Below are 18789 nucleotides of genomic sequence, written 5' to 3'. Positions count from 1 at the left end.
TTTTGGTATTTTCACGGAAATTCTTCCGCTAGTTGGGGTTTAGTCTACTTCTGTATCCTTCCCTTCAAGGCTCAGGGGTCCAAGATTATCTTCTGTGCCTGTGTCAATTGGTTTCCCTTTTCTTTGTTGAAGAGGGTCTGTGTAGTCCTTCTGCCTAGTCCACCATCTTGCCGGAACCCCAGTATCCCCTTTTTCTGATTGAACAACTGTCTCTTGGCTTATGAACAAGTTCCTCATGAGCACAATTAAGTGTTCTGGGATTTCCATTCTTCAAAATGTTATCCATAATTTGTTATGATCCACACAGTCAGATGCCTTTGCACAGTCAATAATACACAAGTAAATATCTTTCTGGCATTCTCTGCTTTCAGCCAGGGTCCATCTACTGTCAGCTATCATAACCCACATTCCATGCCCTCTTCTGAATGCAGCTTGAATTTACGGCAGTTCCTTCTCAATCTACTTGTGCAGCCATTCTTTAATTATCTTCAGCAAAAGTTTGCTTGCATGTGATAGTGATGATATTTCCATATCCTATTGAATCTCCTTTCTTCGGGATGGACACAAATATGAATCTCTTGCAGTTGTTTGTCCAGGTAGCTGTCTTTCAAATTCCTTGGCATAAACAAGTAAGCACCTCTAGGACTGCATCTGTTTGTTGATATCGGTATTTCATTAATTCCTGGAGCCTTGTTTTTCGCCATTTCCTTCCTTGCTTCTTGGACCTTTTCCTTCAATACCATTGTTTCTTGATCATATGCTACTTCCTAAAATGATTCAATGTTGACTAATTCTTTTTGGCACAGTGACTCTGTGCATTCCTTCTATTTCTTTGGATGCTTCCTGCATTGTTCAATATTTTGCGCATAAAATCCTTCAATATTGCAACTCAATGCTTGAATTTTTTCTTCAGTTCTTTCAGCTTGAAAAACGCCACGAGTGTTCTTCCCTTTTGGTTTTCTAACTCCAGGTCTTTGCACATTTCATTATAATACTTTACTTTGTCTTCTTGAGCCACCGTACGTTCAGTTCTTTTTCTTCATTATTTCTTCCATTCACTTTAGCTATTAAACTTTAGCAAGTTGCCAAGTATCTTCTGACATCCATTTTGTCTTGTCTTTCTTTCCTGTCTTTTTAATGACCTTTTGCTTTCTTCATGTGTGATGTCTTTGATATGATCCCACAAATCTTCTGGTCTTCAATCATTAGTGTTCAATGCCTCAAATCTATCCTTGAGATGGTCTCTAAACTCAGGTGGGCTATACTATATTGCTAAGGTCATTGCTTTTCATATGACAGCACAGTTTTATTTCTTCCATTGATACTAGTAATTTTTATCATTAGAGAAGAAGGGGCCACAGTTTGTCCATTGAACTTGCTTTCACATGCATAGAAATTAATACTCACAGTCAGCAATGTATATGCACACTGCTGGGATTGTGGCAGGCAGTGTTGTTATAGTGGTTGTTGAGTACTTTGGTTTGTGGCCTGAATTTACAAATCAGGCTTTATATCACAGTTGAGAGACTGTTTTCAAACTAGTACTTATTAAGAAGATTCTAAGCTATTAGTATTTCGCTAACTATAATAATAACAAATACAATAAAAAATATAATTTATTATATTTATAATAATGGAAACATAATTTCACTTCCAAATAAATATAATGAACATCCTCATTCAAATAGCTAGCACAGTTTTGTCTGGTTGTTCAGAACTATTTATAAATTAGCATAATAGTTGTTTATGTGTAAACCCAAAAATCTAAACCAAACCTACTGCCATCGAGTCAATTATGACTCATAGCAACCCTATAGGACAGGGGAGAACTGTCACATAAAGTGCTTAAGGCTATAAATCTTTGAAGAAGCAGACTGCCTCATCTGTCTCCCATGGATTGGTTGGTAGGTTTGAACCACCAACCCTTTGGTTAACAGCCAAATGCTTTAACCACTGCACCACCAGAGCGCCTTTATGCATAAACAAGATCTTCAAAATTCTTTAAAAGTTTATATTAAATAGTCTACGAATTCTACCTTATTTTAATACTATTCTGCTTAGTAAAACCTTTCTTTATAAGAAGTCAAAGATAAACTTCACCTTCCCACTTGTCAAAATTACCATATATTCTAAATCTGTGGCTTTCCCTACATTTCCTAATTGCTCTGTGATTTGTTATCCAATATTTCCTTGGAGTCGATGATAATAACCATATAGGTGTATGGTTTCTTCAGATTTACTTATCTTTGCTTTCAGAAAGGCAAAGGGACCTGGGGCAATCCTTTTTGGTAGAACTCCAACAAAAATATTTAAAAAAAAACAGTTATTATCAATCCAACTCATGTATGTCCAAGTACATCTGCACTCCATAGGTTTTCAATGGCTGATTTTTCAGAAATAGATTGCCAGGCCTCTTTGGGTAGACCTTCCACCTTTCAGTCAGCAGCCAAGTACTTAACCATTCCTTCATGCTACCCAGGGACACCTAGAACTACAAAATGAGTAAGAATTTTTCTTTTCAGTCTGGGCTGTACCAATAAAATGGTATGAATGGATAGGAGAAGGGTGTTGACTTCAGAAAAATGAAAGCTGCCTTAAACGATTCCCAAATGGTAACAACAGCACTAGCTCACATATGTGTGTACTGTGGCCATTTTCAATGGCAGCAGCTTCAGCACCTCAGGGAAATGAGAGCAGTCACTCGTGTATATGTTCATTCCCAGACCTTTGCGTCAGAAGCTTTTTCATAACAAGGTACTCTGTGATTCACTCCAGTGAACGCTGGAGTTCCAGACTTTTCCACAAGGAAGAAAACCACAGACTAAATTAGAAGGAAAGCCAGCTTTTTTTTTTTTTTTTTTTTTAAAAAAAAGACTCTTCCAAGGTTAAGGAAGAAGAGGGTGGCAATTAAATGCCAGGAGACAAGCAAGCACTTGAGAATCCCGTACTGTCTGTAAAGCCAGAAAATTACATACTGAAAGGAAAGTGCCTGTAAAATTCAGGTTAGAAGAGGTCTCTGCCAGTCAAGCACTGAAAAGCAAGCCAGGGGTGGTACACCACAGATTGGGCAGGGAACAGAGTCTGTCTTCAGTCCTGAACTGGGCTGTGGCTCGCACTTGGCACGTAAGTCATAAACGCATCAGTAAAATGTCCGTCATTTGGTGACAGGTGGGCTTCATGAACAACGGACGGATCAAAGCTCTGGACATCCAGTGCTACGTTAACGGAGGATGCATGCTGGATGACTCGGAGCTGGTAGGTGCCTCAGAAACCAGCTCGTCCTTGCCTGTGAATAGAATCTAAAATTACTAGGTTAGTCTTTTAAGCAGCGTGTTTCTTCAAGTAACAAACAAATCTCACAAGCGGTTCAATTCTGTACTTCAATTTTAGAGAAAAGAAAAAAGTTTTGTCCGATATATGTGAACATTTCCTTTTACTTTAGGTAACAGAATTTCTTATATTAAAGCTGGAAAATGCATATAAAATCCGCAACCTCAGGTTCCGGGGCCGTGCGTGCAGGACCAATTTACCATCCAATACAGCCTTCCGTGGATTTGGCTTCCCACAAGGAGTCCTGGTAACAGAATCTTGCATCACAACAGTGGCAGCCAAATGTGGCCTTCCGCCAGAAAAGGTAAGGAATCCAAGAAGGGAAGGCACCAGGCATCTTGACCCAAGGAAGCACAATGGGAGAACCCCACAATTAGCCCTGACTCAGAATTCAAAATAAACTGTTATCCAAAACAATGCACTTTCCCCATCTTACTCCCTCTCTCCTGAAGTCAAAAAGGCCAGAAGAGGTCTCTGTCAGTCGGTTACTGAAAAGCAAGCCAGGAGTTGACTCTGACTCATGGCTGCCTGCCTCATGTGTGTCAGAGTAGAACTGTGCTCCACAGCATTGTCAGTGGCTGCGGTTTTGAAGTAGACACCCAGCCCGTTCTTCCCAGGCATCTCAAGGTGGACTTGAACCTCCAACCTTTAGGTTAGCAGCCAAGTGCTTAATCGTTTCCATTACCCAGGGATGCCTCCTTAAGCAAAGGTTTCTCTTTTTCTTTGTAAATTTTAAAAATCACTTTTAAAATTCAAACAATACTGAAATAATTGAGGTAAAAAGTGAGTCTCTATAATAGAATTCTCCAGAGAAACATAACCTATTGGGAATATCTAGCTATAAAGAGACTTATCTTAAGGAATCATCTCAGGCTGGATTTGATCTGCAGATTTGAGGCAGAAGCCCTTCTCCAGAAACTCCAAACTCACTGCCATCGAGTCAGTTCTGACTCATAGTGACCCCCACTGGGTTTCCAAGGTGGTAAATCTTTATGGAAGTAGATTGCCCCATCTTCTTTCTGCAGAGTGCCTAGTAGGATTGAACCACCAATCTTCTGGTTAGCAGGCAGATGCCTTAGGCACTGCACCACCAAGAAACCTTAATTTTTGCTCTTAAGGACTTCAGTTCCATTATCAAGGACAATCTCCTCGACAGTCAAGTGATTATAAATGTTTACCACATTTACAAAGTCCTCTCACAGAAACATCAAACTAGGGTTTGACCAAACAACTGAGCACCATAGCCTAGCCAAGCTGACACAAAAATAACCATCACAGTCCACTTTTTCACCACCTGATCCCTATTGGTTGAGGGTAATCATTATTATCAACAGTTCAATGTTTATCGTTCTAGAGTTTATCCATTCATTTGTATTCATCCACACATAAGCACTGACATATAAATGTACGTGCAGTTATTTACCAAAATGGGATCATATTAAACATGTTAGCCTGCATCTCACTTTTTCTTCTTGACAGTATAGCATGACCATCTTTCCATATCCATACAATGATCTACTTCACTCTTTTCATGACTGAATTGTATTAAGTAATACGAATGTATTGTAATTTATTTAACCACTCCATTATTAATACATAGGGAGCTCTGGTAGCACAGTGGTTAAGGCATTTGGCTGCTAACCAAGAAGTTGGCAGTTCAAACCCACCAGCTGCTCCATGGGAGGAAGGTGAAGCAGCCTGCTTCTGTAAATATTTACAGCCTTGGAAACCCTATGGGGCAGTTCTACTCTATCCTAAAGGGTCACTCTGAGTTGGAATTGACTCAATGGCAATGGGTTTGGGTTGAGTATTAATACATATTTAGAATGTGATCCATTTTTTACTTATTATTAAAATGGTACTGCAATAAACATTAGCAGCTTCTTTCTGGTCCAGCAAAGTGTACATCCTGTGAACCTTCTAGGAGGTATTACATGAGAAAATATTTTTGAAGGGCATTCTTTTGGCACAAATGTGCAGTTATGGTAACAAGTTGCTCAAATATAAACACCAGCTATCTACTAGCTCTGCTCCCTTCCCTGAACCTTGTAGAAAAGAAGAAAACTCTGCCTCCATCCAAGGCCCCTCAATCCCAGTGCCCTCACAGACCAGTCACTACCCACTACCCTCCACTTCCACTGGGGACAGACCCTGATTGGCACATTGAAGAAGTGGTGAGAACTAACTCCCATTATTTCTGCAAAAGCACATGCCTTTCCAAGAAAAAGAAGAACCAGACCCTGACTTCCCCCACCAAAGTCTATGCTTAGTGGAGAACCTTTTCAAATCTCATTTTTGTCATCAGGTGCTGTCATATCTATTGACTGGATTTCCCATTCTTTTCAGATTAGGGAAAAAAACATGTACAAAACAGTTGATAAAACCATCTACAAACAAGCATTCAGCCCTGAGACTCTGATCAGCTGTTGGAAAGAATGTCTGGACAAGTCTTCCTTTCACAGCAGAAGGTTGCAAGTGGAAGAGTTCAATAAGAAGAATTACTGGAAGAAGAAAGGCATTGCTATTATCCCCATGAAGTTTTCAGTTGGTTTTGCTGCAACAAGTTACCATCAGGTGAGATTCAGGCTTTCTCCATTTCTGGGAAACTGCACACTAAGTTCATGTCAGAACGCTCTTGACCCAATCAGCTTGTGCCAACTTCGGAGAGTGTGACATTTCCAGGGCACTGAGCCCCACCCCCCTAGGATCTGGGAGAAATGTATTGACCTCTCCTGAATAGTCCCCTGTCTGCAACATAGAGACTACTCTAACATAGAGTAGTAGAAAAAGCCCTCAATGGCAGAAATAGCAGCAGAAGCATGAGAACTGCACAGCATGACTGCCAAGATGGAGCATTGGTCCCCACGGACTCACTGCTATTCTGAAGGGAAAGAGGAGGTCGTAAGGCCCATGGTGCTGAGCCTTCTGAGCTCAGGGCTTTTATGGCTTGGGTAGAATGAGGGCCTCTCTCGGCCTGTACCCTAAATGCCCACAGCATCCTTCAGTGAACCTGCTAAGTCTTGGTAGATAAGTCATTCCATTTTGTCCCGACCATCGGGCAGTTTCAAGCCACCTCTTCCAAGGCTCTATGTCAGTTCTGGTGGGTTCAGAAACCCTCCTAGGAAAATTTGCTGCTCAGAGATGAGTCATTCCCGGGCCCAGAAGGGGAGAGGGAGGGCAGAATACAGATGAGTCAATTAAATAGAAAGGACGACCCAGGAGAGTCTTCTCAGCATCCCAATGGGTCATACACAAGAAAGCTGTTTAGAAAACTGGGAGAGGTTGTTGCCTCCCCATTCCTGTCCACCAAAAGCAGAAAAACCAGGAACTGGAAAGATCTTCCATGCACTAGCTCTCCCTTGTGTAGACACCATTGAAAGCCCTCTTCTACTTGCACTCCACCTCTGGTAGCCCATACACACACACACACACACACACACACACACACACACAAAAGCTGCCCTGCCAAAGGAAATCTTTCTTAGGGAATAAAACAGTTGCCCAAAGTTCCTAATCAACTGAAATCAGGGAGACCTAGAAATCTTGGCCCTACCACTTACTAGCTGTGTGATGTTAAGCAAGTCATTTAACCTCTCTGAGTCTCAGATCAATCATAAAATGAGAACATTAATGACTCTCTCAGGACTGATGAGCACAAGTGAGTTAGCAAACGTAAAGCATTGGCAGAATTCCTGGCCACTCTGGACTTTATCCAGGGCAGCTCTAAGCCCCTCCCTGGAGCTCTGAGACCTATTCTCAGAGCTATCACTATTCTGGGAGGCAGGGTAAGACTCCCTAGTCTTTGGCATCATATTCCTATCCAAGTCCAGTGTCACCATTCTATAAAGAGGTGCAAGGAGGCTAACTGTCATATCCACACCCTGGGACCGAATTAATGGCTAGGGGATAGAGACCCCAAATACCCACCACTCATTTGTATAGCTGCCCCTTATCAAAACCACAGCCTACTCTCTGTCATCTCTAATTCATGTCCACAGGAGTCAACTTCTCACCCCAAAAGGTGTCTGTTATGGATTGAATTGTGCAACCCCCAAAAAAAATACATGCATTGAAATCCTAAGCCCTGCACCTGTATATATGACCTGGTTTAGAAATAGGGATTATCCTTTGTTATTCCAATGAGATCATGTCAGAGGAGGTTGGGTTCTAAACTTAATCCCTTCTGAGATATAAGAAGAATGATCTAGACATAGAGACACACACGGGGGAAGAAGGAGGCAGATGACGGAGATACATGCCAGGAACAAGGATTGCTAGCATCTACTCGAAGCTGAAAGAGACAAGGAAGGAACTCTCTCTAGGTCCTTTCCCTGAATTCGTACCTCTATCCTCCTGAACTGAGAAAAAATAACTTTCTGTTTGTTAAAGCCACATACTTGTGGTATTTTTGTTACAGCAGCACTGGGTACCCAAGACCCTAAACTAAACCCATTCCTTTGAGTCAATTCTGACTCATAGCAACCTTATAGGACAGAACAGAACAGCCCCCAGAGGGTTTTGAAGGCTATCAATCCTTATGGAAGCAGAGTGCCAGATCTTTCTCCTGCAGAACAGCTGGTGGGTTCAAACCTCTTACTTCTCTGTCAGCAGCCAAGCACTTTAACCACTGTGCAGCCAGGGCTCCTTGTACCCAAGTTGGCATCTTTAAAATAAGTAATGACTTTAAGTCTCCATTTGAAAGGCGTCCAGTTTCCCACAGAGTTCTAAATTGATGTACCTTTAAAATCACCTGGCTAGGAGTTGAAGCGTGTTATTCCAGGTCAGTTGGTGACTCACAAACCAGCTAGAACACCTACCCTCTAAATTGGATGTAAGTAACACTGTCCTCAGAGGGAGTCAAAGGCCCACTGTCAATAAACACTGTTATTAACACTTATAATCCCTGATGTTCCCAGAGTTCCTCCAAGCAAGCCATCCCTGGGCCTCCAGGCATCCCCAACAAACCATACTAAAGTCTTAATTATTCCTCCTCCATCTCCTCCTCCTGGAAGGAAAAATGCCACTTTTCCATTCATTCTACTTAGCAGACATTTATTTAGTGTCTCTGTGCTTCAGACCTGCTGTAAGTTCTTTGCCAGACAAAAAGATGAATATGAGCAGATGCCCTTCTTTGGTGAGACTCTCAGAAAAGAACTAGCTTCTATGTAACAGGAAGTGCAGAGAAGGGGTGATTGAGCCTTCCTAGGTGGGAATGAGAAGTGTTCAGGGAAGTTTTCACAGAATGAGACTGGAATCTAAGGACTGAAAGACAGGTAAAGAACAGGAGGAGGAGCAAGCCAGAAAGAGAAGAACGTAAGGAAAAACAAAGGTCAGGAAAGAGCAACAATGGGGCTGGGCTCAGAGGCAAAGCTGGAAGTGGCAGGGATGAAGAAGGCAGAGGCCACATCCCAAAAACTAGTTGCCTTGGAGTCAACACCAGCTCATGGTGACCCTGAGTCCGAGTACAATGTGCTCCGTAGGGTTTTCAATGGCTGATTTTTCAGATCTCAAGGTCTTTCTTCCAAGGCTCCTCTGGGTGAACTCGAGCCTCCAAACTCTCCAGTGCCTTAACCATTCGCACCACCCAGGGACTCCCCCAACCCCAAAAGCCCTCATCAACAATAATAAGGAGCTGGGCTTTCCCTTAAGCAATGGAAGTTTCTACCCACTGCTGAACCCTTCTTCCTTTCAGGATTCCATTCAAATGTCACTCTGGAAAACCATTCCCTCAGCTTCATAGAAGAAGCTAAAGCTGTCCTTCCGGGTCTCCGGAAGCCTTTATGGTAACTAATCATCATGCATTTCAACAGCTGGATTTCCAGTCTGTCTTTCCACTACATTGTGAGGCAGAACCACATCTTTTGCACCTTTATAATACCCATCTGAGCAGAGTTGGCACAGTACTTCAAAATGTTGAATTAACTAGTTTAGTGGTTGGCCAAAGATTTAAGCAAGGGAAAAAGACTTTCAAATAGTTGGAACCAATACTCACAATTCCAGAGGTATGCAAGGGGCTCCTACTAAAACCAGATTCCTAAGTAAGAATGTTCTTTACAGGTAACTTCTGGTCAAAACAGAACTAGGCCCAGAATCCCACCCGGAAAGCTTGCCTCTCTGATCCCCCCATAAGACTGGTGTTTCACTGCCTCTTTTTTATATTGAACCTCACTAAATGCTGACTTGCACTGAGCTGTGTATCCCGGGTTGTTTTACTAGGCTGCTGCACTCGTTCACATCTACACAGACGGCTCTGTATTGGTCACACATGGAGGCAATGAACTGGGACAAGGTATTCACACCAAAATGGTACAGGTAAAAAAAAAATGAATTAAATTCAATCACTAATCTTGCTATACATTGTTGGCATGATTGACATTTGGGGCTCATCATTTAGGGTAAATGACAACTCCTTGTACTCAAACTATTTCATTGAAAATCTTCTTACATGTCAAATAGGGTGGCTGAGGTGCCAGAAATCCCATACATGTGCAAATACTGCTGGACCATAGTTTATGGATAAAGGTTGTTGTTAGTAAAGATGCCACTAATGAGTCCATGGAGCCCTATGGTATACATCCCATGCAAACCTAACTGGACAGGGTTACTAATTTTTATTTTGACAAGGAAAACACTTTATCAACTATCACCATTTAATAATTTCTAACAGATTTTAACACAAAACAATAGGAAAAAATATAATCTCGGGGGGAAATAATGCATTAAATCAAATAAATTTAGCTTTATAATAAATGTACTAGGTTATCACGGGGCATACCTCTTGCTTTTCACTATCCAGCCCCTTAGATCCTTTGGAACAGTACACCTCTCACATCCCACGTAAAACCAAACCCAAACTCATTGTCATCAAGTCAATTCCAACTCATTGCAGCCACTGTTGGGTTTCCAAGACTATAAATATTTACAGAAGGAGGCCATCCTATCTTTTTTCCACAGAGTGGCTGGGGGGTTCAAACCACCAACCTTTTGGTTAGCAGCTAAATGCCTTAACCACTACACTACCAGAGCTCTTTATATCATTCTGAAGATATCCTCAATTCCAGTACTTGTTAGTCCCATCCTCCTCTTTACCTCTATACCTGCCACAAGATGCAGGCACAGGACCCATGCCTAGCCAATCATGGTCCCCAAACCCCACTGGCTGCAGGACTTGGTCCAGGAGGAAGACACATGACTCAAGCAAGGCCAGTCAAGTCCTTTTTGGGGGCTGACATGTAGATGCTGGGAGAAACTTTCTTTCCCCTGAGGTTGTTTAGCTGGGACATTATAGACCAGGGGTCACAGAGGCCAATTCTTCTGTGTTATGGACAAAGCTAGTCAACTGATGGAAAGAACATGACCAACACAGAGAGAAAAGAAAATATAAGAGGCCAAGAAGGGAGCTTGATGAGGTCATAAAACTCTTAGATACAGACAAACTTGATGTTGGCTCCACCTGCTCTTCCCAATTATAGGAACCAATAGATTCTCTCACAATCTCCAAGAACCAATAAAACTGTCCTCTTTTTTTAATTTTCCATCATTCTGGGGAAACGTAATCACTGAGTGGCATTAGTCTGAAGACTAGAATCTGGAAACAGGAACAGATACATACCAGTGGATGTCTTGAGAAGGTGTATTTGCCAGAAAAAAAACAAATGCTTTTCTTTTTATTCCCTTCCTCCCTTCCATTTCATTTCTTTCCTTTTTATTAGATATCTTAAATTTCCATATGTGTCTGCTAGAGAAACTTGAAGGGAGAGAACAAGAAAACTGAACAACAAACACTAGTGAAATATAAGCAAGTAGGAACAAATAGAGGGAAAAAGTTAAAGTTAAGGTGAGAATCAGGACAAGATAGAAGACAGGTTTTCAGGATTCTCCAGGTTCACATGATACTGGATATCAGTAAATTTCAGACCAAATCTTGAGTCAGTCGACCTCATATATTTTCTCTTTCTTTTTCCCCTACCATCAAGTGGAAAGCCTCATTGTGACCTATCCCCCTACACGTGTAAAACTTCAGAATATCCTTAACATCCTATTTGAATTTGAAAGGAAGAACCAGTATTACCAAGAAAACATTAAAAGAAACAGCATGAGGCCTTACTAAAAAGTGGTTTGATACTCAAAAAACTTATTATTTTAGGCTTTAGAGAAGACCATGGGTGAATTTTAAAAATATATTTTGTTCATTATTAAGAAAAATAATGACTCAATCTTTCAGAGCAGTCCTTGCTAGACTTGAAAATATTTACCTTTCTCATAGGTGGCCAGTCGTGAATTGAAAATACCCATGTCCTATGTGCACGTCTGTGAGACAAGCACAAGGACAGTGCCTAACACCATCGCCACAGCAGCGTCCATCGGGTCAGACGTCAACGGCAGGGCGGTGCAGGTGATTCCTCTTGTCTGTCATTCCCTTGTGCACTTTTTGCACAACTCTAGATCCTGCACTGGATACAGGCACAAATGCCTTCAGAGCAGGCATCCATGTCAGTAAGTACACATGGCGGCGCTGGCGGTGGCGCTGGCTCAGAGCATGCATCCATGTCAGTGAGCACACGTGGCGGCGGTGGTGGCGATGGTGGCTCAGCACACACCCATGTCAGTGAGCATCCATGGCAGTGCTGGTGGTGGTGGCTCAGAGCAGGCATCCATGTCAGTAAGCACACATGACGGCGGTGGCAGTGGTGGAGGTGGCTGCCATCACGTTCATTCCACTCACAGTAAACCCACATGTATGGGACAACCAAAACGTCTGCAAAGTCCTTTAATTAGATTGTTGTTGTTGTTGTTATGTGCCGTCGAGTCATACCTGACTCATAGTGACCCCTCCTTGGGTTTCCGAGGCAGTATCACTACGGAAGTAGGATTGCCCAGCCTTCCTTCCGAGGAGTGGCTGGTGGGTTTGAACCGCCAGTCGTCTGGTTAGCAGGCAAGTGTCTTAGCCACTATGCTACCAGAGCTCCCTTAATTAGATTAGGTATGTAATAAAGAATTTGGTCTTGTCCCTAGCTCGTAGGAGGTAACCTCTAAACCTTTGGAATTTCCAGATGATTGAAGTGTCTTTGTCATTCACTTTTATTGCATACCAGATAGATTTTGCTACTGAGGTAACTCACAACAGAGCCCCCCATGGTTTATGCTAACAAGATTAATGAGCGGGCTGCCTACACCACAAAGACCAATCATGTAATTAGAAGGTTCGAGCTTTGAGATCCATGGTATCAGCCTGACCTCCAGAGAGAAGAGAGGGACTGGAGATTGAATTCAATCACATAGTAAATAATTGAATCAATCATGCCTACATCAAAAACAAACAAAATCACTGTCCTGGAGTCGGATCCCGACTCATTGCAACCCCTCCTTGGGCAATATCACTACTGAAGTAGATTGCCCAATGTTCCTTCAGAAGCGTGGCTGGTGGGTTTGAACCGTCAGTCTCCTGGTTAGCAGTGCCTGCGAGTACCGGCCAGGGCGTGCCTGAAGCAAGCTGGGGTCACGTGATGGTGTGCTCAGAGGCAGCATCGACAGGCGCTCATGCCTACAAACAAACCACCACCACCACCACCCAAAAAAAAAGCTCTGGACACCAAAGCTTGCATTAGCTTCCCTGGTTGGCAATACCCTACCTATTGTCAAACGTCAGTGTGCAAGGAGGGTGACAAATCCTCAGGACAAGGAAGTTTTGTGTTTGGGACCTTCCCAGACCTTGCCCTATGCATTTCTCCCTTTATCTGGTTCTGATATGTTTTCTTTTGCTACAATAGAACTGTAAGCATAATGTTTTCCTGAGTTCTGTGAGTCATTCTCATGAATTGTCAAAACTGAGAGAGTAGGGGAAACCCTTGAATTTACAGCCAGCTGATCAGAAGTAAGGGTGGCCTGAAGGTCCCTGAGCTTGCAGCTGGTGTCTGAAGTGAGGACAGTCTCACAGAGGACTTTGCCCTACACCTGTGAAGTCTGGCCTAGCTCCAGGTAGTTGCTCTCAGAAGTCATTGCAGTAGGCTGAACTGAGGTGACAAAATACACCCAGAATATGATGGCTCAAATATATCAGAAGCCTCTTTCTTGCACACGTTACAGTCCAGAGAGAATGTTCGGCCATTTGAAAACCCAGACTGATGGCAATTCCGCCATCTTCGACATATGGCTTTCAAGGTAGTCCTGAGCATCATCATTCCAGTTAGGCAGAGGAGGGAACAGCATAACAGAGCATGTGTGGAAGACTTTGGGCCAGACTTGGAAGTGATACAAGCCAGTCCTCCTAACTCACTAGCAGAACCTGTCTCAGGGCACAGTTGACTGCAAGGGAGGTTGGGAAATACGAAACAATAGGAAACCAACAGCCCAGCTACTATGGAAGAAAGGGAGAATGGATTCTGGTGAACAAACAGCAGTCTCTGCCCCAAGGAGACACAAAAAGAAGAAAAGTAGGCACTAAACGCAACGCAGAGCTGTGCAAGTTCCCCCTGGCACAAATAAGGTCTTGCAAGCAGGTGGCAGACAGAACCTCAGCCAGGTAGTTATAGAGCAACTACAATGCTGTCATCAGTGGCATTCAACCCGAGTGCTCATAGTTTTTCTTTATATTTATGTTCTAAATGTTTGGGTTTTTTGTTGTTTTGGTGTTGGTTTGTTGTTTGTTTTTTTTTTTTTTTTACTACTACATTTTCCCTATCTCAGAATAGAGCCATGACTTCATACTCCTTCATTCAAATACCTGCTTTCAGAAGTGAAGTCTGTTTGTCATTACTTGCTGTTCACATTTTCCATTGTGACGTCGTGGGGAGGCATATTGCCCCACTTCCAGGACACTGCATTTATGCCACCACTAAGAACCAGTTTCAAATCATTCTTGTCTTTATGAGGTCCCATTTTAGAACTCATAAAACAGAGACTTTTGCTCAGAACAAAAGTGTGGGAAACTTCAAGTTCATGAGATCCAACTTCAGGTGGGGTCAAGCACAAGAGAAGAACATCCCCTGAAGTCTTAAAATGAAATCATAGTAGAGCTTAACCAGTAGAAAGGGTCCACCTTGAACATTGTGCTCTTTTAAAAACTGCCTGTGTGGCAAAAGCAATTCAAAAGATTAGCTAGGAACTCTAGGGAGCAGTGAGTTTCTGTTAATGAGGGAGAAACAACTCAGAAAAGGAGGGTGAGAAAGGCTGCACAACTGGAAGACCGTAATCCGTGTCACTGAATGGTATACATAGAAACTGGTGAATCGGGGTGTGTTTTGCTGTGTTTATTCTCACTTGACTACTAACCAGAAGGCTGGTGGTTCAAACCCACCAGCCACTCCTCGGAAGGAAGTGGAGCAATCTGCTTCCGTAGTGATACTGCCTCAGAAACCCAAGGAGGGGTCACTGTGAGTCTGGTCTTACTCGATGGCACATAACAACAACAACAACATAAGAAGAGAAAAAAACAAGACACAAGAGAGGAATAGCTCAGGGTGTAGAGGTGTTGTCAGCCCAAAGTAAGGGTTAATCTTCCTTCTAGGGTGATGAATTTGAGGCTTATGTTTCAAGGATCAGAAACTTTGCAGATCTCAGTTATTATTAAGAAAGTCTAAGTTGTCCTCACTTCACACCCAGCGCTAGGATTTTCATTGCAGTGGTTTGATGATAGGTGACTGGCAGATGAACAGAGGGATGGACAGAGAGTTGAACAGTGTTCCAGAACCAGACAGACTGATGTCAGCACTGTAGACAGGGAAGCACAGATCTGAATGAAAATAGTGTTTTGTTCCATTTATTTTAATGGATGGAAAACACAAAAGAAGATATGGACCACAGATGTAGAAAGAGAAAGAAGGAATTTAGAACATGAATATTCTAAGAACCTGAGAGCAGAGGTTCACCTGAGCCTATATTTTCACAGGAACTGAGCCAGGAAAGGGAAAAAAAAAAAAAAAAAGCCTCCAGTAACTAATACTCTTCTCAAAGACAGGTCCTATTCTATTATTATCTCTGTATCCCCATTGTATCAGTAACAAGACCCTCCACAAACATTTGCTGAATGTTTATCACTGAATATTCTTTCACACAAATCCTAACCACCAGGCTCTTCTCTAATATGAATTTTCTTCTTTACTCTTTTAAGAATGCTTGTCAGATCCTTCTGAAACGCCTTGAGCCCATTATGAAGAAAAATCCAGAAGGCACATGGGAAGACTGGGTAGGTGTTCCACTATATCTTAGTACGAATGAGAAAACAATCCAAACCAGCGTTGAGAGAGAGACATGGCAGTCCACAGACATACTACACAGAGACAGTTCTGTGTGTCACAGTGATGTAGCATATCCCATGCTGCTTCCCTAGCTGAAAGGATTTCTGCAAAAGGATAGGCTCACCAAAGGTTAAGAGGCTGCTCCATGATTTGTACCCAATGTGTGTGGAGAAAAGTTCCTGGGTGGCACAAATGGGTAATGTGATCATCTGCTAACTGAAAAACTGGAGGTTCAAGTCTACCCCAAGGTACCTTGGAAGAAAAGCCTGGTGATCTACTTCCCAAAAAATTAGTCATTGAAAACCCTATGGAAGTCTTAAGGGACACCTAGATCAATTGGCAAAACACAGTTCGTAAAGACAATGTTCTACATCCTAGTCTGGTGAGTAGTATCTGCAGTCTCGAAAGCTTGCAAGAGTCCATCTAAGAAGCAACTATTGGTCTCTTCCCACCTGGAGCAAAGGAGAATGAAGAAAACTGAAGAGCAATTAGTCCCACCTGAACCACAGCCTCCTCTAACCTGAGACCAGAAGAACTAGATGGTGCCCAGCTTCCACTACTGACCACTCTGACCGGGAACACAATAGAAGGTCCTGGGTAGAATGGGTAAAAAATGTAGAACAAAATTCAAATTTCAAAAAAACTAAAACACTAGACTTACTGGTCTGAAATACAGGAGAAACCTCCAAGACTATTGCCCTAAAACAACCTTCTAACTTGAAACTGAAAACATTCTCCGAGGCCACCTCAAAGACAAATAACAGGACTACAAAGTGAGCAATAAGTCCCAGGAAGAATGTGCTCCTTAGAACAATCACAGACACAAGATCCAAAAGCAGACATTTGCCCAAAACCAAAGAGAAGGCAGGGAAGGAGGGGGAAACCCGATGAGTGGAAATAGGGAGACCAGGGAGGAAATGAGAGAGTGCTGGCATATTGCAGACATGGTAACCACTGTCATGGGATAATCTGTGTATGAGTTATTGGTTGGAAAAGTAAACTTTCACCTAAAGCACAATCAAATGTTCAAAAAAAAAAGAAAAGAAAAGAAAGAAAGAATACCCTACAGAGCACAGTTCTACCCTGATCCATGTGGGGTCAGCATGAGTCAGAATCCCCTTGAGGGCAACTGGTTAACTAGTCATGTGTGGACAGAGCACACAGGGAACAGCTGTTGCTGCAAAGAGGCGTGGAGATGTGTGATGAATACCATGCAGGGTAAATCACAAAGAAGAGGAAAAGACTAAGCATTCCTAAGCCACAAAGAAATGTTGATGTTTTGGGCAGGGAGGAGGAAAAGTAAAAGACCCATTTTCCATTGAATATATCTCAAGGGAAACGACTCATTTCATCCAACCTTACAATATTCCAGTATCTTAGTTCATTAGAACAATTCTCTCACACACACACTTCCTAGAAGTAAAATTCATTTAGAAATGAAGCTCCAAATACCAACATTTGAAGCTGCAAATTCTGACAATTACAATGAAGCCCCTTTATCATTGGTGCACAGCAGAATTGTTGTGTTTGTTTGGTCCAGATTTCTGAACTTACTCAGAAAGAAACTGTTAGTGTGCCAGTTCAGGAAAAAGAAAAAATGATGACTATTTTTTTATTGATAGCAGAGTACCAGAAACAATGATCAGATGTCAATTTTGATATATAGAATATTTTCATTTTCACCCATCGGATGGTACATTTGTTTTATTTTGACTAAATATGTCTATTCTGCAGATAGAAGCTGCATTTGAACAAAGGATTAGTCTTTCAGCCACTGGATACTTCAGGTAAAATTTATAATAATGTCTTGACTTAGCTGAGAAAATATGAAGTAACTCAATGCCTCTGGGTACCCTTATTTGTAAAATCAAAAGTTTGTATTATGTGATTACTGAGTCCTTTCTAGGTGAAAAATTCTATGATTTCACATAGGCCTTGGAGATATATACAAAGAAATGTTTTGTTTTGTTTTGTTTTTATTTGCAACAGCTGATCATTTTATCAGGAGCTCTGGTGGCATAGTGCCTAAGGCATTTGATTGCTAACCAGAAGGTTGGCAGTTCAAACCCATCAACCACTCCACAGAAGGAAGGTTGGGCAATCTACTTCTATAGAGATACCACCTTGGAAACCGAAGGAGGGGTCGCTATGAGTCGGATCCGACTCAACGGCAGTGAATTTTATTACTATTCTCTACTGTGAGTAGTAAGAAGATATTAGAAGAACCCTAGTGGTGGAATGGTTAAGCCCTCACTGCTAACTAAAAGTTTGGTGGTCCAAACCCATCAGCCAATCTATGGGAGAGAATGGGGAAAGACCTAGTGGTCTGCTGCTTAAAGATTACAGCCTAGAAGACCCTACAGGGCCACTCTACTCTATCCTGTAGGGTCTGTGAGTCAGAATCAATTCCATGGCACACAACAAGACATTATTATTAGAAATAACTTGCAACTCAGTCTTACAAATCTCCGTCCTTTTACCATACAATCTTTCTATCTTGAAGCTCCTTACTGGGCAGGGGGAGATGGGTTGGATCACCCATTACACCTTACCTGTCAGCAGAAAATCCTTAGTAAATGTATATTATTAATCGCATTAAGTGTGAATTGGATAATTCCTTGTTAAATTCAGGAAGTCTATGATATTCATTTTATATTCTAATGAAACAAACCACCAAACGAAACCAATAAACAAACAGACAAAAAAGTCAAACAAATCCTCATGAAGGAGAGTGGTACCAGCCAGCCTAGTGTTGTGCACACAGTGAGCTCTGTATTCCTGAGTTCAGTTACCTGTAGCTGGCTCCATCTTCCATTATCAATTAATGTATTGGATTATCAGGCTATACATCAGGTGCCTATGAATTAGGTTAGCAAAACCTACGGGTCCTTCTGGAAACAGTGATAAATATCAGTTGAAGTTCTCAATGTTTAGAGTTAAGGCTCAAACCCTAGTTCACACTGTGAAATTTTGGCCAAAATAGTATGTTGGCTTCTATCTCCTTTGTGGCATCCTAACTGCAGCAAGGGAGCTCTGGTAGCATAGTGCCTAAGGCACTTGACTGCTAACCAGAAAGCTGGCGGCTCAAACCCACCAGCCACTGTCGGAAGGAAGGTTGGGCAATCTATTCCCATAGTGGTACTGCCACGGAAACCCAAGGAAGGGTCGCTATGAGTCGGGTCCGACTTCACGGCACACAACAACAACAACTGCAGCAAAAGGA

General features: G+C 42.2%; 1 protein-coding gene across 1 annotated transcript in view; it reads left to right on the top strand.

The window, feature by feature from the left end:
• LOC103193016 (aldehyde oxidase 2) overlaps positions 1–18789 on the top strand; it is a 118375-nt gene that overhangs the window by 77754 nt on the left and 21832 nt on the right. Inside the window, exons 24-30 of the mRNA XM_042783580.1 lie at positions 3169–3255; positions 3443–3634; positions 5677–5904; positions 9547–9642; positions 11597–11725; positions 15440–15514; positions 17301–17353. Coding sequence (XP_042639514.1) covers positions 3169–3255; positions 3443–3634; positions 5677–5904; positions 9547–9642; positions 11597–11725; positions 15440–15514; positions 17301–17353 — 860 coding nt within the window. The remainder of the gene's footprint in view (positions 1–3168; positions 3256–3442; positions 3635–5676; positions 5905–9546; positions 9643–11596; positions 11726–15439; positions 15515–17300; positions 17354–18789) is intronic.

This window comes from Orycteropus afer, unplaced genomic scaffold (assembly GCF_000298275.1).
Source record: "Orycteropus afer afer isolate SDZICR_OR568_19922 unplaced genomic scaffold, OryAfe1.0 scaffold00002, whole genome shotgun sequence".
NCBI lineage: Eukaryota > Metazoa > Chordata > Mammalia > Tubulidentata > Orycteropodidae > Orycteropus > Orycteropus afer.
This window is presented reverse-complemented; position numbering and strand designations above follow the sequence as displayed.